Source organism: Salvelinus sp. IW2-2015, linkage group LG4p, assembly GCF_002910315.2.
Source record: "Salvelinus sp. IW2-2015 linkage group LG4p, ASM291031v2, whole genome shotgun sequence".
NCBI lineage: Eukaryota > Metazoa > Chordata > Actinopteri > Salmoniformes > Salmonidae > Salvelinus > Salvelinus sp. IW2-2015.
In genome coordinates, this window is record NC_036841.1 from 25,843,375 (window position 1) to 25,867,539 (window position 24,165).

Here is a 24,165-nt window from a genome sequence, read left to right on the forward strand (position 1 = left end):
AAGATGTCTGGATTACCTAAGTGGGGAATGAGGCAGCCGGTGACCCTTTGTTTCTTGCTGGTTGGAAGATGTCCCTGGCCACCCCCGGGGGCCTTCAAATGGTCCTGGCTGCCAGCGTCCGTCCAGTAGATAAATGACCTGCTGAGGGTTGCAAATGGACACGCGATTCTAGAAGTTGTTTTATACAGAGACGCCAGACACTTTATGAGGGCCAGGCAGCAAAACACTGCACGAGGTTACTAGATTGATTAGAGCCACTCGGCAGGATGACGAACAAAAAACCAGGGAAAAGAATTCCCTATTTACACGCTAATCAGCGCCAGAGCTGTCTTAACCCCTCTTTCCACGTCCTAAGACCCATCGCCCCCCTCCAATCCCCACCGACCCCACCACTGAAACCAAACCCATCGGTGATTGCTTAGGATCCAGGCCTAAGTTCGAACTAATCAATCCCTCTCTAACACGCGCTTGGTTGGTGCTACCTGTCTGTTTATCTGTGTGATCCTCTGTCTATAATTGTATTTCTCTGTCCTTGAGCGTGTGGTGGTGTTTTGTAGCCTCCGCTTCTGCATTTGTCAGTCCTTTTCTATCAGTAAGTGGATGTTTTTTACAGACAATGATATCCATATGGATGATGTGTCTTTGTAGTGTCGTCTGTGCCTGACTCTGACCCAATTTGTGTGTTGTCAGTCTCTGAAAAAGAGGTTTGAATTTTGGAGCGAGTGGCGAGGGAGTGTGTGTGAGCTGTTATCTGTGTTTTAACCTTCACATGTTGAAGCGGTAACACAGACAAAGAGCAGCTGGTTGAAATACTGTCTCATGATGGGCTGCTGTAGAATGGGCTTTAGATAATGATCTCTGTCTACGTTTAATAAAAAACTATTGATTGGCTCCATTGAAGACGGGCGGCAGGTGGCCTAGTGGTTAGAGCGTTGGACTAGTAACCGAAAGGTTGCAAGAATGAGTCCCCGAGCTGACAAGCTAAAAATCTGTTGTTCTGCCCCTGAACAAGGCAGTTCCTAGGCCGTCATTGAAAATAAGAATTTGTTCTTAACTGTCTTGCCAAGGTAAATAAAACAGGGCAACAGCAGGGGAGATGTCATATCAATGTAGTGGTGTCCCAGAGTGACCGAAGAATTGGTGGGACAGGAAGTGAGATAGCTTAGCTTGGAGCATCTGCTGTGTGGAGAAGCCATTGGGTTGTTTAGCTGTTTGACTTAGCAGTAGCACTTCACTATTGGACTCCTTAGCTGTAACGCTGTATCCTTAGTCATTTATCCATACAGTGCCTTTGACTGGGAGCCAAGCTGACAGACAGAGTTGATTGCCTCATGGTTTGGTGTTTGACTTTCTCAGAAAGAGCAACAGGAAAGAAGCAGACATAGTGGATCAGATGGTCAAAACAACAGGAAAGGTCAATGCTAAAATCTCTCTCTTTTTTTCTATTCTTTTGGCCCTAGCCCCGTCTCCCGTCAACTCGATCCAGGCCAAGGACATCACCAGACACACCATCTCCCTGGCCTGGCAGCAACCTGAGAAAGCCAACGGGGTCATATTGGAGTACGAAGTCAAATACTACGAGAAGGTGAGGTGGGAAATGCAGTTCTATGGGAAATGCAGCTTTTTTCCTGAACCTGACAGGTTGAGAATTCTCAATTTTTATTAACAGTGAAAAGGTGAAGCTGAAGTAAGAACCTGTGACATGCCAGGAAAACCACCGTAACTCTATTCTCTCTGTCCTTCAGGACCAGAATGAGAGGAGTTATCGCATCATCAAGACGTCATCTAGGAACACTGACATCAAAGGCCTGACCCCTCTGACTTCCTACGTGTTCCACGTGCGCGCTCGCACCGCCGCCGGCTACGGAGAGTTCAGCGCTCCCTTCGAGTTCATGACCAACTCTGGTGAGTGGAGCACTGACTTGACAGCATCGCACAAATCACTGTGATGATGTCACAGTGACACAGAGGAAGTGACACTAGCTACCCACTTACATCTTTCTCACAGCTTCTAAGATGTCGGAACATGAATGAGATAGACATAATTGTCAACACTGATATCGCCTGTTTAAGTACATCTGAATAACACCTAAAAAATCCCAAACATTTAACAAACATCAAACTCAAACTGATTTGGCCCCTGTCATGGTGGGCAGGAGGGACGTCTGTTCTGTCTCTTAGACACAGGTGTCTCCTTTGTGATGCAGATGGGATAGTGGCATAATGGTAATGACACACTGGAAGCCACAAGCTCTTTGCTTGTGGAATGGTACGCCTTGTGTCTCAATGGCCTCTGAGAAACACAATACTTATGGGGACTCATAAAATGGAGGATAGGGAGAAGGACTAATAACTCGGGCACACACGGAGGGAGAGAGGAAGGGAAGAGGAGGTCAATGGAAGCGATGGCAAATAGAAACACTTACTGTAGGTTTTACTCTCTGGGACCTGATTCAGCTGAATGACATTGACTTTGGCTTGTCGTCTGTCCAGCCCACTTCTTTTCTGCTACCTTCTCCTTTTTCTCTCTCTTTCTTCTCTAACCTCTCTTTTCTCGTCTCTTCTCCTTTTTACCTCTCATTTTCTCTCTCTCTTTTTCTCTCTGCTCAAACTGCTCATTTTTTTTCTCTTTTCCTCTCACTGCCTCTCCTTTTTTATTTTCTCCTCTCTCTCTCTCTCTCTCTCTCTCTCTCTCTCTGCTCTTCTCTTCTCTCTCTCTCTCTTTCCTTTCTCTCTCTCTCTCTCCTCTCTCTCTCTCCTCTCTCTCTCTTCTCTCTCGTCTCTCTCCTCTCTCTCTTCTCTCTCTACCTGTCTCCTGCACTCTCTATATATATTTTGTTAATTCCATCTCTCTCCTCTCCTGTTCTTTCTTCTCTGTCCTCCCGCTCTTCCTCTCATATTGCAGTGTCCAGCTCTATCATCGGAGTGGGACTAACTCCACAGTGTTTGCTAGGTTCTGTGGTGGGCAGTGTTGTTCTCCTCCTCATACTCATCGTGCCTTCGTCATTCGCAGGAGGTGAGACACTCATCCCCCAGCCTCCCCTCCTTTCCTCTCTCCCTCTCTGTTTTCTTTACTCCCAGTCTTGCCTTGTGGAATGTCTGTTGAGCAGGCATAGTAGCTCGAAAAAATGCTGTCACAGTTCGAGGATAAGTGCGCACAAGCACAACCCCACCACCCAACCACACACACACACACACACGCACACCACCACACACACACACACACACACACACACACACACACACACACCACACACACACACACACACACACACACCAAGCAGCCCATGTTGAGGATGTGTTCTCCCTGGATTTGCGTGTGACAGCTAAGATGAGATGTAATCAGCGACCCTCGCTCCTCTTCTCCACGCACTCCCCATCGTCTCTTTCCTCTCTCTCCCCTTCTCTCCTCCACTCTATCCCTCTTAATCTCTGCTGTGGCTGTAATACGATGAGGTGTTTTAGTTAGTCTGTGACCTGTGGAGAGAGATGAGAGCGGGAGAGGAGAAAGAAGGGGCAGTGGAAGAGAGGTAGAGGGGAGATAGAAAAAGAAGAACACAGAAGGGACAGAAAGCCGAGAGAGAGAAGAGAAAGTGAGAAGAGACAGAGACGAGAGACAGACAGGACAGAAGAAAGAAACAGACGAAGACGAGCAGAAGAAGAAGAGAGACAAGGCAGGTGGATTTGCAGTGACCCAATCAGAGGGTGGTAACAGCGTGAGCAGTAGAGCAGAAACACAGCATGTGACACACAGGATGTGGATTACATTTGCAGATGGGGTCTCTCTCTTCCAGCTTTAACCACACGCTCTGTCTTTTACATGGCACTGTGTTGTAGGTGTGCGCTCACTGTGTGATTGCGCACTTCTATATGTATGGGGGAAAGAAGAGTGTTGTTGGGCGATGGAGAAGGCGGATGTTTTGTGGGTGTTTGCGGCACTGTGTGGTGTGTGATTGCGGCTCTCTCCAGCCAAAGCAGGTGGCCTCTTTGGGATTCATATATACATAGACGTAACTGTCCTGTCATTGTGTCTTACGCACTGTGTGGGGGAGGAGTGGGTGGTAAAGTAGCCTCAGCGTGGCATTCACAGAGTGTTTAGACCAGTCATTAAAAGACAGAAGGCACATTGTCATGTTTAAAGTCAGTTTAGTCCGAACATTGTCTGCACATCTTGTGGCCTTTAAACGCCAGACACATCAATAATAACACATGGACCTTGCTCCGTGCTGCTGAACCTAGCTAACCACGTCGGCCATGTTGTTTTTCTCCCCAGAAGGAGTAAGTACAGTAAGGCCAAGCAGGATGCTGATGAAGAGAAACACCTACACCAAGGTAGACCACTCACTGTACTCATCCTACGCTGGTATCAACGTTCACTGATGAGCAGCACCATTCATTATTTAATCGTTGCCAAAAGAGCCGCTGAAAAAAGTATTAAATTGGTTAATAGAGTAATAAAAAAGTATGTTTGTAAAAAGTGTGTATGAAATGTATATTCCAAAAGTAATGCCATATAATATTTATAGCAGTGTTTTCCAGTGAGAACCTATTGAGAAGATAAATAGATTCATATAATTTTTTTAAAGAGTTATTACACCAATCTAACAGAGACATTGGATGTTTTAATGTAGAAGTTGAGGAATTAAAGGATAAAGGAGAAGAGAGGAAGGCAGTATAGCCCACAGCATGGGGAAAATGAAGAACAGATGGAGCTCTGCTGGTCAGAATGCATTAAACGTCCCTTTTCCCTCCTTTCCTCCTCTCTCTCAGGAGTGAGGATATACATAGACCCCTTCACCTACGAGGACCCCAACCAGGCTGTCCGAGAGTTTGCCAAGGAGATCGACGCTTCCTGTATCAAGATTGAGAAAGTCATTGGCATCGGTATGGACTAGACTTATTATTGGCCATACTTTTACTATGTCAACATGACCGTTGTGTCAGACTGGTAATATTTGGCCAGACTCATTGGGTCAATAGAGAAAACAATGATTTGGGAGGGGAAATATAATGTTCCTGTTTTCCCCTGCCTGCCAGTGCAAAAAGTTAGCTGGTGACCAATAATAGAAAATAATCAATAGCCATTTCCCTCTCTCTTGTTCTCTTTCTGCTCAACTGAGAAGGAGGGATTGGGGATCAGAGGGGGTCGATCAATGATTAAAGTACAGCCCCCTTTCCCACCACCATCTGTTCCCTTCTCTCCCTCCACTAAAAATAAGTGTGTGGTACCTGTTATTAGGTCTTTTGTTCACCATGTTGAAAATGTGAAAATGTATGGTATGTATTTTCCTGTGAGTTTGACAAGGTGTGTGTGCGTTTTATAATACGGTGTGTGTGCGTTTTATAATAAGGTGTGTGTGCGTTTTATAATAAGGTGTGTGTGTTTTATAATAAGGTGTGTGTGTGTGTGTGTTTTATAATAAGGTGTGTGTATGTGTGTCTTCCAGGTGAGTTTGGGGAGGTGTGCAGTGGTCGTCTGAAGATGCCAGGAAAGAGGGAGATCTGTGTGGCCATTAAGACCCTGAAGGCGGGATACACAGACAAGCAGAGGCGGGACTTCCTGTCTGAGGCCAGCATCATGGGCCAATTTGACCATCCAAACATCATTCACCTGGAGGGAGTGGTCACCAAGTGTAAGTAGACTCCTGATTGGAGAGTATTTAGCTAAATTACAATAATTAAAAATTATTTAAAATGCATCATTTAAATAAATATGAGTAAATCTAAATACATATGAGTAAATCAAAGTATTGTGGAGCTTATAATATAGAGAACTAATCATATACTCTATATTTCACCTATGGAAAACATAAACTATGAGGTGACTAAATAATCCTGAAAGGGACAAGCTCCGATAAAGACTGTAAATCATTACAAACCACGTCTGTGGTTGTGGGTGAGTTTGGAGATAGCAAGGGCGGAAGGGGGGGGTCGGTTCACATCCCAGCCCGGTTACCCAGAGGGCCTTGGATAGGGGCGAGGAGTGGTGTGGGTCCGGACACGGAGCCCATCCTGGGAATCCCCAGGTGGTTGGAGTCCAGATGGAACAGGTCTGGTCCAGGTCGGCTACAGGGTTCATGTGTCCTGCGCTGTAGCTAGGGTGTAGCTAGTAAATGTGTCGCTCCGCTGTAGCTAGCTCATTAATTCATTCATGGTGTCAGTGTTCATGTGTCCTGCGCTGTAGCTAGCTCATTAATCATGTTGCAGCTGTTTCATGTGTCCTGCGCTGTTAGCTAGCTCATTAATCATGGTGTCAGCTGTTCATGTGTCCTGCGCTGTAGCTAGCTCATTAATCATGGTGTCAGCTGTTTGTTCCTGCGCTGTAGCTAGCTCATTAATCATGGTGTCAGTGTGTAATGTGTCCTGCGCTGTAGCTAGCTCATTAATCATTCGATGTGTCAGCTGTTCATGTGTCCTGCGCTCTGTAGCTAGCTCATTAATCATGGTGTCAGCTGTTAATGTGTCCTGCGCTGTAGCTAGCTCATTAATCATGGTGTCAGCTGTTATGTGTCCTGCGCTGTAGCTAGCTCATTAATCATGGTGTCAGCTTAATGTGTCCTGCGCTGTAGCTAGCTCATTAATCAGGTGTCAGCTGTAATGTGTCCTGCGCTTCTGCTAGCTCATTAATCATGGTGTCAGCTGTAATGTGTCCGCGCTGTAGCTAGCTCATTAATCATGGTGTCAGCTGTTAATGTGTCCTGCGCTTGAGCTAGCTCATTAATCATGGTGTCAGCTGTAATGTGTCCTGCGCTGTAGCTAGCTCATTAATCATGGGTTCAGCTGTTCATGTGTCCTGCGCTGTAGCTAGCTCATTAATCATGGTGTCAGCTGTTCATGTGTCCTGCGCTGTAGCTAGCTCTATTATCATGGTGTCAGCTGTTCATGTGTCCTGCTGTTAGCTAGCTCATTAATCATGGTGTCAGCTGTTTGTGTCCTGCGCTGTAGCTAGCTCATTAATCATGTGTGTCAGCTGTAATGTGTCCTGCGCTGTAGCTAGCTCATTAATCATGGTGTCAGCTGTTAATGTGTCCTGCGCTGTAGCTAGCTCATTAATCATGGTGTCAGTGTTAATGTGTCCTGCGCTGTAGTATAGGTGCGATTACTCATCTGCCTCTGCGTGTCAACTGTTAATGTGTCCTGCGCTGTAGCTAGCTCATTAATCATGGTGTCAGCTGTTAATGGGTTTGGGGTTAGAGAGTGATATCCTATCTGTAGGACAGACCCTGTACTGCCACCACACCAGACGCTGTTGTTTAGAGTGTATGTTGGGGGAGGGGGTTGTGCGTTTGGGAAACTAGTTGTGTGTTCAATTCGTAGTGCATTGTGTGCATGTGTGTTTGAGCGTGAGAGTTTGTATTGATGTCATACTGGTTTAGCGTTTTATTTATTGCCTTTTACTATGAATGTGTGTCTGTTCACCTTTGATTAGGTACATGTGTGTGTGAGTGTTACCTCAGAGTCCCAGTTATCTTGGCTGTTGGCTGGTTAGATGGACAGACTGCCCCATCTGTCCTCCTCTCTAGGAGATAAGACCAATCACAGTCAGCCATTCAGTCTGCACAGCCACAGCCTGACATGACACAACCATACACACCACAGGCCTGATCACTTATCACACATCAGACCTCTCAACGGAGAGACAGAATTTAATTGAATTGAGAAGAGAGGGGTGGAGGAAGTGGGATAAAGAGAGAGGCAGGGATAGGGAGGAAAGAAGGGAATCAGAGATAAAGGAAGGATATAGGAGATGAGCAGAAGAGAAAGGATGAGATATAGAGGAGGATAACACATGTGAGATTAGGAGAGAGGAGAGCGAAGGAGAGCGCAGGAGAGGGGTATTGTGGGGGTTAGAACCAGCTGTGGGAAGTAGGGTTGCTGAGGGTGTTGCAGCACCCCCTGATAAATCACAAAAAAAAAAAAAAAAAAAAAGTTTTGGGAATAATTTCCCCCCCCCACCACATTATAGTGCACTAGGTCTTTACAACTCTGTATGAGCGGAGTGACGCAAAATACGCATCAGCAGACACAAAAAATTCACACCCCCAACCCTAAACATCTTGTCGTGACCATGAGTAGAACGATTGAGAAAGCATAGGGGAGGCTGAAAGACAAACAGACACAGAGAAGATGAAGAGAACGAGTAAATGAGATACGAGACTGGAAACAGACTTAAAAAGAGAGAAAGTTTAAGCAAGGAGGACTGCATCCAATTTCCCTCTCCTTCCCTCTCCCCTTCCTCCCGTCTTTGTAATGACAAAAAGCTTGACGCCCGTTTCTCAGCAATTAGTCCTTCACACTTGAGTGTGTCGGTGGAATCTATTAAGAATCCATTATTTGAATTCCCCTCCCTATTCCAATCTAGTTAAAAGGGACTTCCATCTCGCCTCAGTACGGCAGCACTGCATGTCCAAGAGGCCAATTAAGTCTTATTAATTATTGATAAAGTCTAAATATGCACTAAATACATAAATAGGCTAAAATCAGAGACTCAGAGCTGAGCCAGTATAGCCTGTCATCTTAGCCATTAATTGATTTTTTCTTAGCGTCAGTCTGACATAATTCACAACCGTCCATCGTGAGTTGTTAACACTTTGCGCCTTCCCAGCTTTCCTTTAGGAACTGACGCATTTAAATTCCCACATATACATAATGTAAGCACTGCTAAATTAGAAAGAATCCTTTTATAAAAGTAGGAAAGAAAGAACGCTCCAGTGAGGGTTAGTAGCAGGCCTCTTTGTGTTCTCCCACCAGCGTCAGCTCTCTATAATAACGCTCCCCTAACGTTACCTCATTGTTATCCAAACATTCTCTTATACTTGTCCTCTACCATCCCTAGCCATTGTTTTGGACAGGTGACAATTGGCCTATTGGCGAGGCCCCTGCCCAGAGTTCATTACCAAAGGCGACGGGACGTATTCAGTAAACAAGACATTAGCATGCAAATAGGCTGGGAGGAAGAGGGCAGGGCTGAGAAGGGGCGAGCTGAGGGTCATAGGTCAGACGCTTCTCGGACTTGTTTGGCGAGCTGTCAATCAGCGACAGCCCAGGGGCAGCAGGGGAGAACAAAACAGAACAAAGATGGGTGACAAAGAGGCTCCCTTCTCAAGTTGAACTCCACATCCTCTTTGTGGTGCTGCTGAAGTCCTGTAAGTCATGGAGCGCCAATCACATGTCGCACAGAGCCGTTGCTGACAGCCTCTTGACAATCGGACCAGTCAAATGCAGAGTTGGAGAACTTCAGGTTTAGACCCCTCACACCCCTGAGTCAATTATTTGTAGAAGCACCTTTGGCAGAGATTACAGCTGTGAGTGTTTTTGGGTAAGTCTCTAAAAGCTTTCCACACCTGGATTGTGCAACATTTCTTTATAAATTCTTCAAACTCGGTCAAATTGATTGTTGATCATTGCTGCACAACCCTTTTCAGGTCTTACCATAGATTTTCAAGTAGATTTAAGTCAACACTGTGACTCGGCCACTCAGGAACATTCACTGTTTTCTTGGTAAGCAACTCCAGTGTAGATTTGGCCATGTGTTTTAGGCCATTGTCCTGCTGAAAGGTGAAATAATCTCCTAGTGTCGGCAGACTGATTCAGCAGACTGATTCAGGTTTTCCTCTAAGATTTTGCCTGTGCTTAGATCCATTCTGTTTCTTTTTTAATCCTTAAAACCTCTCCAGTCCTCAACAATTACATGTATAACCATAACATGATGCAGCCACCACTATGCTTGAAAATATGGAAAGTGGTACTCAGTAATGTGTTATATTGGATTTGCTCCAAACACTTTGTATTCAGGACCAAAATGTAAATGCTTTGCCACAGTTTTTTTCGGTATTACTTTAGTGTCTTGTTGCAGTATTACTTTAGGGCCTTGTTGCAGTATTACTTTAGTGCCTTGTTGCAGTATTACTTTAGTGTCTTGTTGCAGTATTACTTTAGTGCCTTGTTGCAGTACTTACTAGTGCCTTGTTGCAGTATTACTTTAGTGTCTTGTTGCAGTATTACTTTAGTGTCTTGTTGCAGTATTACTTAGTGTCTTGTTGCAGTATTACTTTAGTGTCTTGTTGCAGTATTACTTTAGTTCTTGTTGCAGTTTACTTTAGTTGCCTTGTTGAAGTATTATTTTAGTGTCTTGTTGCAGTATTACTTTAGTGTTTGTCGCAGTATTACTTTAGTGTCTTTTCGCAGTATTACTTTAGTGTCTTGTCGCAGTATTACTTTGTGGCTTGTCGCAGTATTACTTTAGTGTCTTGTCGCAGTATTACTTTAGTGTCTTGTCGCAGTATTACTTTAGTGCCTTGTCGCAGTATTACTTTAGTGCTTGTCGCAGTATTACTTTAGTGTCTTGTCGCAGTATTACTTTAGTGTCTTGTCGCATTTACTTTAGTGCTTGTTGCAGTATACTTTAGTGCCTTGTTGCAGATTATCTTTAGTGTCTTGTTGCAGTATTACTTTATGTCTTGTTGCAGTATTACTTTAGTGTCTTGTTGCAGTATTACTTTAGTGCTTGTTGCAGTATTACTTAGTGTCTTGTTGCAGTATTACTTTAGTGCCTTGTTGCAGTATTAATTTAGTGTCTTGTTGCAGTATTACTTTAGTGCTTGTTGGTATTACTTTAGTGTCTTGTTGCAGTATTACTTTAGTGTCTTGTTGCAGTATTACTTTAGTGCTTGTTGCAGTATACTTTAGTGCCTTGTTGCAGTATTACTTTAGTGTCTGTTTGCAGTATTACTTTAGTGCCTTGTTGCAGTATTACTTTAGTGTCTTGTTGCAGTATTACTTTAGTGTTTGTTGCAGTATTTACTGTTAGTTCTTGTTGCAGTATTACTTTAGTGTCTTGTTGCAGTATTACTTAGTGTTCTTGTTGCAGTTTACTTTAGTGTCTTGTTGCAGTATTACTTTAGTGTCTTGTTGCAGTATTACTTTAGTGTCTTGTCACAGTATTGCTTTTAGTGTCTTGTCGCAGTATTACTTTAGGTTTGGCAGTTTTTAGTGCCTTGTCGCAGTATTACTTTAGTGCTTGTTGCAGTATTACTTAGTGTCTTGTTGCAGTATTACTTTAGTGCCTTGTGCAGTATTACTTTAGTGCCTTGTTGCAGTATTACTTTAGTGCCTTGTTGGCAGTATTACTTTAGTGTCTTGTTGCAGTATTACTTGATGCCTTGTTGCAGTATTACTTTAGTGCCTTGTTGCAGTATTACTTTAGTGTCTTGTTGTAGTATTACTTTAGTGTCTTGTTGCAGTATTACTTTAGTTCCTTGTTTGCAAACAGGATGCATGTTTTGGAATGTTTTTATTCTGTACAGGCCTCCTTCATTTCACTCTGTCAATTAGGTTAGTATTGTGGAGTAACTACCATTAACAGCCATTAAACTCTGTAACTGTTTTTAAGTCACCATTGACTCATGGTGAAATCCCTGAGCGGTTTCTTCTCTCTGAGACGAATGTGTACCCCCTCCCAAACACACCACGACACACACCACACACCATACTACACACCACACAACACACACACCACACGCACACACACCCTGAGAAGCACTGCTCTCCTGCTGCTTTGGCAGTGATGTGCATTGTTACTCCATAATCATCTGCCTTTCATTTCCTCCTCTCCTCCCCTCCTCCTCCCTCCCTTCCCTCCTCCTCCCTCCCTCCCTCCCTCCCTCCCTCCCTCCCCTCTCCCCTCCTCCCCCTCCTCCCTCCCTCCCTCCCTCCCTCCCTCCCTCCCTCCCTCCTCCCTCCTTCTCTTTTCTTAGGTACCAGTGATGATTATCACAGAGTACATGGAGAATGGTTCTCTGGATGCATTTCTGAGGGTAAGTCATGCAATGCAGTCTGTGTACCCAACTTTATGTGTGGTATGTGTCTGCTTTCAAATGTTCAGAACTCTAGGTGTGACTATTACAGCCGTTATCCTCTTAATGAATGTCAGCCAAGCAACGTCATAAAGATTAGCATCATCCCATCCTGCCACTGCATACAAACATTACCTAACATGCATTGATTTCTTTGTTTGCTTCTCTAGAAGAATGACGGGCGTTTCACAGTGATCCAGCTGGTAGGCATCTTGCGTGGCATCGCGTCGGGCATGAAGTACCTTTCTGATATGAGCTATGTCCACAGAGACCTGGCCGCACGCAACATCCTGGTCAACAGCAACCTAGTGTGTAAGGTGTCTGACTTCGGCATGTCACGAGTACTGGAGGACGACCCCGAGGCTGCATACACCACCAGGGTAAAAGTGTGTGTGTGTGCACAAGTTTGTGTGTGGCTGTAGTGTTAATACATTTCAGCGTTTTCATGCTTGTATGTACCTACGTAGTTGGTACAGTGTGAGCGATACTAACAGCCTGTTACCTGTCAATCACAGGGAGGGAAGATCCCCATTCGCTGGACAGCCCCAGAGGCCATTGCCTACAGGAAGTTCACCTCGGCCAGCGACGTGTGGAGCTACGGCATCGTAATGTGGGAAGTGATGTCATATGGGGAGCGCCCATATTGGGACATGAGTAACCAGGATGTAAGTCTACAGTAAGAACACATTCAGGTTTAAAACGTCAAATAATAAGGATGTTATGTCATTATAGAAATATTATCTATGTAATTACAGCTGTACAATTTTCATGATTACTTCCTATTATTCAATTATAATAACATCATTGTTATAGTGTAATTAGGATGGCTGAGTAATCTATCTCACAGTCTACCATCAACCCTAACCTCTAACCTCTGCCCTCTCTCCCCACAGGTGATCAAGGCCATAGATGAGGGGTACAGGCTTCCCCCGCCCATGGACTGCCCCGTGGCACTGCACCAGCTGATGCTGGACTGCTGGCAGAGGGAGAGGGGCGACAGGCCCAAGTTTGGCCAGATCGTCAACATGCTGGACAAACTGATCCGGAACCCCAACAGCCTGAAGAGGACTGGAGGAGAGACCACACGGTGAGACAGAGATTTCTTAGTTTATTCACTATTATTGTAATGTGTGTAATCAGTACTGTTTTATATACTGTACTTCCATACAACATTAACTGAATGGTACACCTTGTAAAATAAGATATGTGTTCTAATAGAGTTGAGAATTACAATGGTAGCTAGCAGTATGTTATAACAAGCCCCCTTTAAGTAGGAGTCGTTACTCCTAGGTGGAACTGCGTATTTTTACAGACCCAGAGCTAGTCGGGGAGGGAGGAAATGTTCTTCTTTAACCCAGGGATAGAGGGAGAGAGAGAGAGGGTGAAAGAGGGGGAGAATGGGAGAGAGAGTCCTAGAGGAATAATTAGTGGAACTGAATCCCGTGAACAGATTTTACAGGGGGGGTAAGGAACAAGGGTGAGGTCTTGGGGGCCCTAGTAACGTCTCAATCCATTGCTCAGGGTGGTAGAGATGGAGAAAGATGCCCAAAGCACCACAGTATTTCACAACGAATTTCGCATCGAAGTAAGGGGCTTGTGTACTACCCCAGAGCCCCCCGCCCCCACCCTACCCTGACCCCCCCAACAGTCCCCAGCCCCCCAGCCAGACCAAAGTGGCGATTGAACCCAGCAGCCCAAGCCTTTCAGCCAACACCTGTTAAATTATGGAGGAGGGGAGCAGTGGAGCGGGACGTAGTGAGTGTGCTCAGTCCCTCACCTCGGCAGTGGAGCGGGACCGTAGTGAGTGTGCTCAGTCCTCACCTCGGCAGTGGAGCGGGACCGTAGTGAGTGTGCTCAGTCCCTCACCTCGGCAGTGGAGCGGGACCGTAGTGAGTGTGCTCAGTCCCTCACCTCGGCAGTGGAGCGGGACCGTAGTGAGTGTGCTCAGTCCCTCACCTCGGTCGCACCGGCCCTGGGTAAATATTTGATGGCAGACATCGTTGTGAAGCTAAGGAAGGAGGAGATGAAGGGATGGAAAAGGTGTTGTGGAGTGCCTGAAAGAAGGACCGAGTCATGATGAAATACTGCAGGCTAGAGGAGAAGCAGTGGGAGGTTAAAGCCACAGTGTGTGTTGTTAATGTTTTCTCTTTAAATAACGATTAACTAACCGTGTCGGTGACACAAGGGAGGAACTGTGTTTCACTTGGCTTCTGTCTTGGAGGACAAATAGAGATGGGACGCATGCTAGCGCTTAGTTTGACTAACTTGCTGGTTCCATCAGAAAAAAATATATGTGTGTGAGAGAGAGAGGGGGAAAGAGACAGACAGAAAGAAGAGATGCTGAAGAATTACAGTTCCTTTTTCAAAGTCTCAGGGTTGACTGTAGATTCTCATGTGCCTGGCCCTGTGATAGGCTAACGTCAGATGATGAAAAACCTCACTAACCATAAGGCCAGAGGGCACCGTGTTTCTCTCTCCTCCTCTGGTCCTGATTTAATTGGTTGTTCTAGTGTTGTAGTTATGTCTGAGTGACAGGTGATATAAGAAACAAGAGCAGTGCCATTCTAATCCATCAGTTTCTCACTGCCAAGTTGTATGACAACAGTTTCTCAAAATGTTGGCTTAGGAAGCTCGACACACAGTTAGTGGGTTGAGGCTTATTCATTTCGGTCAATGGGTAAAGATTGTACTTATAATTTTTTTTTATTTTTTTTATTTGGTGGGTCAAAAGAAAACTCACTAAAGATTTAGGTGGGTTAGACAACTGAAAGTTGTAAGTACCGTTGCTTTAATATAGTGCAAGTTGTCTGGATGTAGACTGACCCTCTCCCCCTCCACCCCCTCCCCCCCCAGGCCCAGCACCACCCTCCTGGAGCCGGTCAGCCCGGAGGTGGCCTCGGCCCTGGGCTCTGTGGAGGACTGGCTGCAGGCCATCGGCATGGAGAGATACAGCGACAACTTCACCGCAGCAGGATACACCAGCCCAGAGACTGTGGTTCATATGACACAGGAGTGAGTTAAGCTTGGTTTACTCAGCATTTATGCATCCAGCAGAGACCTGTCTGACTTTTTTACTGATTTATATTAGGCTGGGTTGACACCTAGAGAGGATGTTAAATCTGTCACATGAATCAAGAAGCTGTCATAGTTTGTCTTGGTTCCTAATGTTTTCTTTCCCCCTCTTGTTAAACAGGGACATGGGCCGAATTGGAATCTCCTCAGCTGCACACCAGAATAAGATCCTGACCAGCGTCCAGGGAATGCTCTCCCAAATGCAACAGATGCAAGGCAGAATGGTTCCGGTCTGATCAACGAGAAGGAAACAACTTAATTTCTAACGGATAATACAAATTAAATATCAAAAGACAAATGAACAATCAAATTGTTTACCTCTTCCATGCACTTTAAATTGGATTTAAAAGAAGAAGAAAAGAACAAGAAGAAGAAAAGTGGGAAAAATATGCACTTTTTATCAGATATTAGACCTTGCCCTATTGAGAACGGGATATTTTTCTGTCCGAGCGGCGCTGAGAATGGGATGGACGGAAAGCTTTTCCGAGAGGCCAACTGGAGTGCCTTCAACGGTCTGGAAGGAATTCAGAGGGGATCGCTCCTCTAGGCAAGAGTAATATATCTGGAAAGTTATTTTCTGGAATACCCACAGAGCAGATTTTTGTCCCGTAGCTGTGTTCTGTTCTGTGTATGACTTGTTCTCTGTGACTCGCTGCCATACCCTCGATTGTCTTTCTCAGCTGCATCCGTTCGAATACCAACAGACAAAATGAAGGATTCCAACCTCGAGATAAACACTGATGTTCTGAATCTGAGAGGTTGAGGGAGGGATGGAGGAGGGAGGGGAAGGGGGTTCTGTGTTTTTGCTCTGTTCTGGTCTTGTTTTGTCCCAGATTGGGCTGTTTTGTTGCCCTCTGGACATTTTCTCAGAATGTCTTTAATCTAAAGAGGTGCATTCCTACCCCTTGTCCTCCCAAACCACCATCTCATCCCTCCTCAAACTCCTCAAACATATTTCATCACCCCTTTTGGATTACAGCCCGCCCCCCTTGGTCTGATTATTGCTCTATGTTCTTTGACGGACAGCTGTTTGGACCAGTTGGAATCTTACTGTGTATTTGTTTCCTGAATGTGGTACTGAGAGCAAAGGAGTATGGGGTTTATTTGGACACGACTGTGCACTACTGCGGAGAGATGGATATGTAACAAAACAACAATGACAACGACATCAAAATAAACAAGAGAATACATGCTGGACATTATTCAATCATCAATCACAATGGTAAGGATCTATAAACTACCCTTCCCTTAGTTATTTTACTCAGGTTATCGTTACTCATTGTGTATTTATTCCTTGTGTTGTTGTTTTTTAACAATTATTTATCTTTTTATCTCTCTGCATTGTTGAAAGGGCACATAAGTAAGCATTTCACTGTTAGTCTATACCTGTTGTTTCCCAAGCATGTGACAAATAACATTTCATTTGATTTTAATTGATTTGACATATCTTTGTTGGCATTAACACAACAAACACATTTTTTAAAAACTATTAAACACTATAGTATGTGAAATTATTCAGGTCTGACCTGGATCATTATGTACAGTGCATTTGGAAAGTATTCAGACCCCTTGACTTTTTCCACATTTTGTTACGTTACAGCTTTATTCTAAATTAGAATAAATACAAAAATGTCCTCATCAATCTACACACAATACCCCATAATGACATCACAATACCTCATAATGACAAAACAAAAACAGGTTTTTAGAAATGTTTGCAAATGTATTCAAAATAAAAAACAGAAATAACTTATTCAGTATTCAGGCCCTTTGCTATGAGACATGAAGTTGAGCTCAAGTGCATCCTGTTTCCATTGATCATCCTTGAGATGTTTCTACAACTTGATTGGAGCCCACCTGTGGTCAATTCAATTGATTGGACATGATTTGAAAAGGCACACACCCGTCTATATAAGGTCCCACAGTTGATAGTGCATGTCAGAGTAAAAACCAAGCCATGAGGTCGAAGGAATTGTCGGTAGAGCTCCGAGACAAGATTGTCTCTAGGCACAGATCTGGTGGAAGGGTTCCAAAACATTTCTGCAGCATTGGTTAGGGAGGTGACCAAGAGATCCTATGTGGAGATGGGAGAACCTTCCAGAAGGACAACCGTCTCTGCAGCACTCCACCAATCTAGCATCTATTGTAGAGTGGCCAGACGAAAGCCACTGGTCAGTAAAAGGCACATGACAGCCTGCTTGGAGTTTGCCAAAAGGCACTTAAAGGACTCTCAGACCGTGAGAAACAAGATCCTCTGGTCTGATGAAACCAAGATTGAACTATTTTGCCTGAATGCCAAGCGTCACGTCTGGAGGAAACCTGGCACCATCCCTACGATGAAGCACGGTGGTGGCAGCATCATACTGTGGGGATGTTTTTCAGAGGCAGGGACTGGGAGACTAATCAGGATCGAGGGAAAGTACAGAGAGGTCCTTGATGGAAAACCTGCTACAGAGCGCTCAGGACCTCAGAACTGGGCGAAGGTTCACCTTCCAACGGGACAATGAGACTAAGCACACAGCCAAAACAACACAGGAGTGTCTTCGGGACAAGTCTCTGAATGTCCTTGAGTGGAGAGCCCGGAGCCCAGAGCCCGATCTTGAACCCGAACGAACATCTCTGGAGAGACCTGAGAATAGCTGTGTAGTGAGGCTCCCCATCCAACTTAACAGAGTTTGAGAGGATCTGCAGAGAAGAATGGGAGAACTCCCAACTGCCAAGCTTGTAGCGTCATACCCAATAAGATCCGAGGCTGTAATCGCTGCCATAAGTACTTCAACAAAGTACTGAGTAAAAGGTCTGAATACTTATGTAAATGTGATATTTCTGTTTTTCATTTTTGTTGTAATTAGTTAAAAAAAAGAAGAAAAGTTTTTGCTTTGTTGTTATGGGGTATTGTGTGTAAATGTGGAAAAAGTCAAATACTTTCAGAATGCACTGTATATACTGCAGTACTGTTGGCCATTACACTTTCTAACCCTCTGCAGTGTGTACATACTGTAATACTGTCTAACTCTCTCTCTGCAGTGTGTACATACTGTAGTACTGTGGAAACTCTCTTCCTGCAGTGTGTACATGCTGTAGTACTGTGTAACTCTCTCTGCAGTTGTGTACATACTGTAGTACTGTGTAACTCTCTCTCTGCAGTGTGTACATGCTGTAGTACCGTGTAATTCTCTCTGCAGTGTGTACATACTGTCGTACTGTCTAACTCTCCACTCTACAGTGTGTACATACTGTAGTACTGTGTAACTCTCTCTCTGTAGTGTGTACATACTGTAGTACTGTCTAACTCTCTCTCTCTGCAGTGTGTACATACTGTAGTACTGTCTAACTCTCTCTCTACAGGTGGTATACATACTGTTAGTACTGTCTAACTCTCTCCTACAGTGTGTACATGCTGTAGTACTGTGTAACTCTCTCTCTGCAGTGTGTACATACTGTGTAACTCTCTCTCTACAGTGTATACATACTGAAGTACTGTCTAACTCTCCCTACAGTGTGTACATACTGTAGTACTGTCTAACTCTCCTATAGTGTGTACAATGCTGTAGTACTGTCTAACTCTCCGTCTCTGCAGTGTGTACATACTGTAGTACTGTGTACTCTAGTCTCTGCAGTGTGTACATGCTGAGTACTGTGTACTCTCGCTCTGGCAGTGTGTACATGCTGTAGTACTGTCCTAACTTCTCTCTTCAGTGTGTACATACTGTAGTACTGTCTAACTCTCTCTCTGCAGTGTGTCATGCTGTAGTACTGTCTAACTCTCTCTCTGCCAGTGTGTACATACTGTAGTACTGTCTAACTCTCTCTCTGCAGTGTGTACATACTGTAGTACTGTCTAACTCTCTCTCTGCAGTGTGTACATACTGTGTATTCTACTCTCCCTACAGTGTATACATACTGTAGTACTGTCTAACTCTCTCCCTACAGTGTGTACATACTGTAGTACTGTCCTAACTCCTGCAGTGGTGAGCTCATTGAGTGCTGAGCTGTTTGAGTGGTGTGTTAATAAACCAGCAGCCCGGCACCTGAGGGCCGTAGAGTAGATCAATAAGCCCTGTTCTCAGATCAGTCACTGCTCTAAACCGCCTGGCGTGTGAATGAGGACGATTAATCACTGACTGAGTCAGCAGACAGCACACCACAGCCGCTCACACCTGGGTTCAAATAGTATTTGAAGTAATTTTGAATGCTTTTGCTGGGCTTGATTGCGCTTGCCTGGTGCAATGGAACCAATAGAAGAGTAGCAAAACTGCAAACCCCGCCCATCTGGCATTCCAGGCAGGCTAAACCAAATGATTAAAATTTTGAACGATTTTAAACCAGTATTTAAACCCAGGTCTGCAGCCTATCAGAGCGGCATGTCTCAGGATCGGTTCCCATGATGAAGGAAATATTTTCTATTGTTGGGTTTTTCGCCAACCAATAATGCACTGATGTCATTGTATCGGTTGGTGAAGGCTGATGTTCTTGTTAAGCATTGAATGACTATAACTTTCTATATGCTTTAACTGGTATGTGTTGTTGGCATCACAAGGATATTTGAGTAGTTCTATGCCAGGCAGAAACTGGTATTCAAACTGAAAACATTCAAAACAACCATGACTGACGTGATCTCTCTCTCCTCTCCCCTTCCTCTCCCTCTCCCCTCCCTCTCCCTCTCCCTTCCCTCTCTCTCTCTCCTCCTCTTTCTCTCCCTCTCTTCTCTCTCTCTCTCTCTCTCTCTCTCCCCCTCCTCTCCCCTTCCCTCCCTCCCTCTCCCCTCTCTCTCTCTCTCTCCTCTCTCTCTCTCTCCTCTCTCTCTTCTCTTCTCTCTCTTCTCTCTCTCTTCTCTCTCTCTCCTCTCCTCTCTCTCTCTCTCTCTCTCTCTCTCTCTCTCTCTCTCTCTCTCTCTCTCTCTCTCTCTCTCTCTCTCTCTCTCTCTCTCTCTCTCTCTCTCTCTCTCTCTCTCTCTCTCTCTCTCTCTCTCTCTCTCTCTCTCTCTCTCTCTCTCTCCTCTCCTCTCCCTTCTTCTTCTCTCTCTCTCTCTTCTCTCTCATCTTCTCTCTCTCCTCTCTCTCTCTACCTCTCTCTCCCTCTCTCCCTCTCTCCCCTCCAGCTGCCGCTGCCTTTCATCAACAGGATTCCTCCCTCTCTCCATGACCAGAATTCCTCCTCTTCTCCTTGGAGTCTCCTCCAACTCCATGATGAGAAATTCATCTCTCCATGTCTGGCACGTTCGCTGTTCGGCGTCGCTCCATTTTTCAGAACGGACAAACAGACTAGCGATCCATGACCACCATCAACAGCTTACGAAAACAATATGAATGATTCAGCAATGCTTAAAAAACATTTAAATAATGTAATATAAACTAGACCCTGCTCCAGCAGACGATGTACTTGTTTTATGAATTTTTAAGTTTATTTTCCTTTGTGTTTTTGGTTTGCATGTAAAGTGAGTGTATGGTAACAGCGAGCATGAGTGAGTGAGTGAGTGAGTGAGTGAGTGAGTGAGTGAGTGAGTGAGTGAGTGAGTGTGTGAGTGAGTGAGTGAGTGTGTGAGTGTTTTTGAGTGAATGAATGAGTGTGTATGTGTGTGTGTGTTTGTGTCTGTATGAGTGTCTATGATGTCTTCAAAGTAATATCAATAGCTGTCTGTTTTTATTCTACAGTGGAGGGGGTTTACGGATTTGTTTTTGGAATTTCATGACTTGCTTTGTGTCGACAAAAACAATGTAAAGTGTGCCACTCCTCCTGCTCTGTCAATCCTCTTCAGCAACAGCGTTTAAAGAGTTTTGATGTTTTCAACACACCCTTAACTGCAATGGCTTTAGTAGTGGGATCCAGTGGAATATATAGACAATAGCCTCCTGTGCTGACAGAAACCCAGAAGGACAGATGGACAGTCAGCGGCATAGGCTCTCTCATTAGAAAGCAGAGGGGACTCCCCGAGCTGAAGAAAAATCTTTCTGGATTTTGAGCAGGGGATGTATGTAGTCAACAAGGACTTGATGCAGAAAAGGGTGATAAGAAGGGAATATCATTGGTCTCGTTTCATTTAGATTTTTCAGATATGCACCAAATGACAGTCAGGTTACATTCAAAGGACTTTAAAAAATATACAAATTATACAATCATTATTATCTGAATGTTTTTCCAATCATATGTGATGGTTGACAGACTACAGATTCCTCCGGCCTCCATACCAGCCCAGCTCAATGATCTTCTCTTTGCTGAAGTTGGGTTTTAATCCGTCAACGACCTGTCATGTGGAAATATGCAAGAAGTGTGAGGAAAGGGAAACAGAATGTACTGTATAATACTTTTACATTTAGTTAATGATGAAACAACCTAACAAAACACACATTAAGGTTTGTCATTGTCTGCCTTCTGATACCATATGATCCAGCCATGTAGATCTAACATTCTTTTAATCTTGTTTTTGTTGTTGTAATATTTTTATTTTATTTTTGGTCAGTTGATTTATTTTGTCAAGGATTTTAGGTACATGTAACTTATGTCATTATTTATGGTCTTTTATATCTAGTTTGTAAAATTATAGCTATAATTAAGGGTTGCCATGTGGTGCATTCTTATTAAAGTAGAAACCATCAAACTGGCTTTGTTTCCTGCTTATTATAACAATAAACACACACACACAGCACACAACACACTGCACACTGCACACTGTCCCACCTCCAAACTCACACTCACACTCTCACACACACACACACACACACACACACAACACCACCACACACACACACTGCCCACACACACACACCAAAGACACACCACACACACACACACACACACCACAAACACACACAGTGCGTTGGCACACACACACACACACACTCACCCCCTCACCCCCCAGTGAGTTGGCAGTGAGATCCCTCTGCGGCACATGAGAACAGATGAATCTGACTGTGAGCTGCAGGTTGTGTCTCGGGCCACAAGGCGTCGGAGAGCTTTTTAACGTGGTCGGTGTGCTTAATCAGAACAACATCTGTTTCCTGCGCTCATTTCCAGGGGCGATAAAACACTTATTGTCCGAGGCTTTGATGGGGAGAGGGAGAACTGAGGCCATTTTTTGAATGGGAGCTGAAGTACCGTATTCTCTGCCAAATTGTGTTTTACACGTTTCCCGAGGAAGGCCTATAACAAGGCATGCATATGTTAGCTAGGGATGAACGATTGCAGAAGGAGATGCTTATCGGCTTTGAAGGGGAAACGCGTGGTGTGTGTGTGTGTAAGTATGTGTATTTTTGTGTTTGTGCGGGCCTGTGTGTGTGTGTGTGTGTTTACGTGTGTGCGTGTGTGGGTGTACTTGCAGGGTCATGTGGTGGGTCTTTGAAAGAAGACAACAGAACATTTCACATGATTGGATTGAAGTTTAACAAGAGCAAATTCCACAAAACATTCCTATTTTAATGTTCAACTCCAGACCATTTTGAAAAGCAAGTCAGAAAGACACAACCTTCAGAGTCATACTGTTACTATTTGTATTTGTATGATCCTTTTTGAACTCTGCATCATTGGGAAGAGCTAGTTAGCAAGAGTTCCACGGTAAAGACTCCACCACCCACCCGTTGTGTTCAGAGCATTGGACAAGTAACCTTTGATTTGAGACAGATAGGAATAGAGACAACGAGAAGCAGAGGTTTGACAGTGCAAGAGACAGATGGAGAAGATGAAAGAGATAAAACGAGAGACAGAAATGAGAAAGAGCTGCACAGAGAAAGTGAAAAGATAGAGGCAGAAAGAGAGGTGTCGGTCATTTGGAAATAATAGGTCTCTAGTCTAATGGTCTAGGTCTCTAAAGCTAGGTCTCTAGTCTGCAAAATAAGCTGGGTATGGCAAAGTCATCTTGAAAGCTGAGGTATTGACCACTGTTTTGGGACACGAGTTGGAAAGCAGTCTCTCTCTCCTCACCACTGCTACCAGCAAATGACAACCACAACCCAATGGTCCTCTCAATAACATGGTTTCACCTCATTAGTTCTTCCCAATGAGGTCCAAGAACAGTCTGATGGATTGTGTTCATCATTCCTTTCATTGGGGAGAAGCTAAACTACAGATGGCAGAATAAGACATGCCAATGTTTACGCCATTGTTATAATATATCTGGCATTAATGTGGAGCAATGTAGCATAATGTGAAATATTATACCATATTTATTTTCATGAAAAGAAATTAAAAGTTTTCTGGCATTTTCCTATAACATCTTGTTCAGATGTTTGACTATTTTGTTTGTGGAAATGGTCTGAAGTTCACGTTTCAGATGTAACTTCATATTGAAATCACTTGGACCGACTTATGTTGTCATTCAAACACAGACTGAAAGTAGGGTGAAGGCTTGAGATTCAACGTTCCCAGCCCTACCAACCCCGCTTTTCCAACCTTCAGATGAAGTGCTAGCTTCTCAAACTGGCTTGACCCTCCAAACCCTTACTGTCAGAGCCAAGGGTTAGATTGGAACCTTTTGTGATGTTACTCAACTTGAAGATTTGAAAGACAGACTTTGCCAGCATGAACAATAGTACACAATAGTACACCACCTCTTCACATTGACATCGCCATTAACCACATCTGCTGTGTAGGGACTCTAGAGTTTAGGAGGTCCTTCATTTAGGTCCCCACAATGTCATAATCCATAACCCAAACGCTTCAACTCTAATCTCTGGACCAACAGGAGAGGGAAGTGTTTTTCTGTTTAACAAAGCAGTCTATTAAACAGTGCTATTATGAAGAAGGGTGAAATAGTGCTATTCAGGGAGGAAGGAAGGAGGGAAGAGAGGGAGGAGAAAGGAGGAGGGAAGAGAGGGAGGAAAGGAGGAGGGGAGGGGAGGGGAGGAGAGGGAGGAAAGGAGGAGGGGAGGGAAGAGAGGGAGGAAAGGAGGGAGGGAGGGAGGGAGGGAGGGAGGGAAAGGAGGAGGAGGGGAAGGGGAGGAGAGGGAGGGAAAGGAGGAGGGAGAGGAAGAGCGGGAGGAAAGGAAGGAGGGAGGGGGGAGGCGGGAGGGAGGAGGGAGGGGAGGGGAAGGGAGGGAGGGGGGAGGGGAGGGAGAGGGGAGGGAGGAGGGAGGAGGGAGGGAGGGAGGAGGGAGGGGAGGGAAGAGGAGGAAAGGAGGAGGGGGAGGGGAGGGAGGAGGGGAGGAAAGGGGAGGGGAGGAAGAGGGAGGAAGGAGGAGGGGAGGGAAGGGGAGGAGGGGAGGGGAGGGAGGGAGGGAAGGGAGGGAGGAGGTTGGAGGGAGGG

General features: G+C 44.7%; 1 protein-coding gene across 1 annotated transcript in view; it reads left to right on the forward strand.

Annotated features, from left to right (window-relative positions):
• The window catches only part of LOC111960762 (ephrin type-A receptor 4), a 64,721-nt gene extending 43,192 nt beyond the window's left edge, over window positions 1-21,529 (forward strand). Inside the window, 14 exon segments of the mRNA XM_070436989.1 lie at window positions 1,357-1,585; window positions 1,746-1,905; window positions 2,906-2,992; window positions 2,995-3,016; window positions 4,274-4,332; window positions 4,771-4,884; window positions 5,448-5,637; window positions 11,759-11,816; window positions 12,026-12,235; window positions 12,371-12,520; window positions 12,749-12,942; window positions 14,709-14,867; window positions 15,049-16,149; window positions 20,029-21,529. Coding sequence (XP_070293090.1) covers window positions 1,357-1,585; window positions 1,746-1,905; window positions 2,906-2,992; window positions 2,995-3,016; window positions 4,274-4,332; window positions 4,771-4,884; window positions 5,448-5,637; window positions 11,759-11,816; window positions 12,026-12,235; window positions 12,371-12,520; window positions 12,749-12,942; window positions 14,709-14,867; window positions 15,049-15,163 — 1,747 coding nt within the window. The 3' untranslated portion in view covers window positions 15,164-16,149; window positions 20,029-21,529.
• The last annotated feature ends 2,636 nt before the right edge of the window (window positions 21,530-24,165 follow it).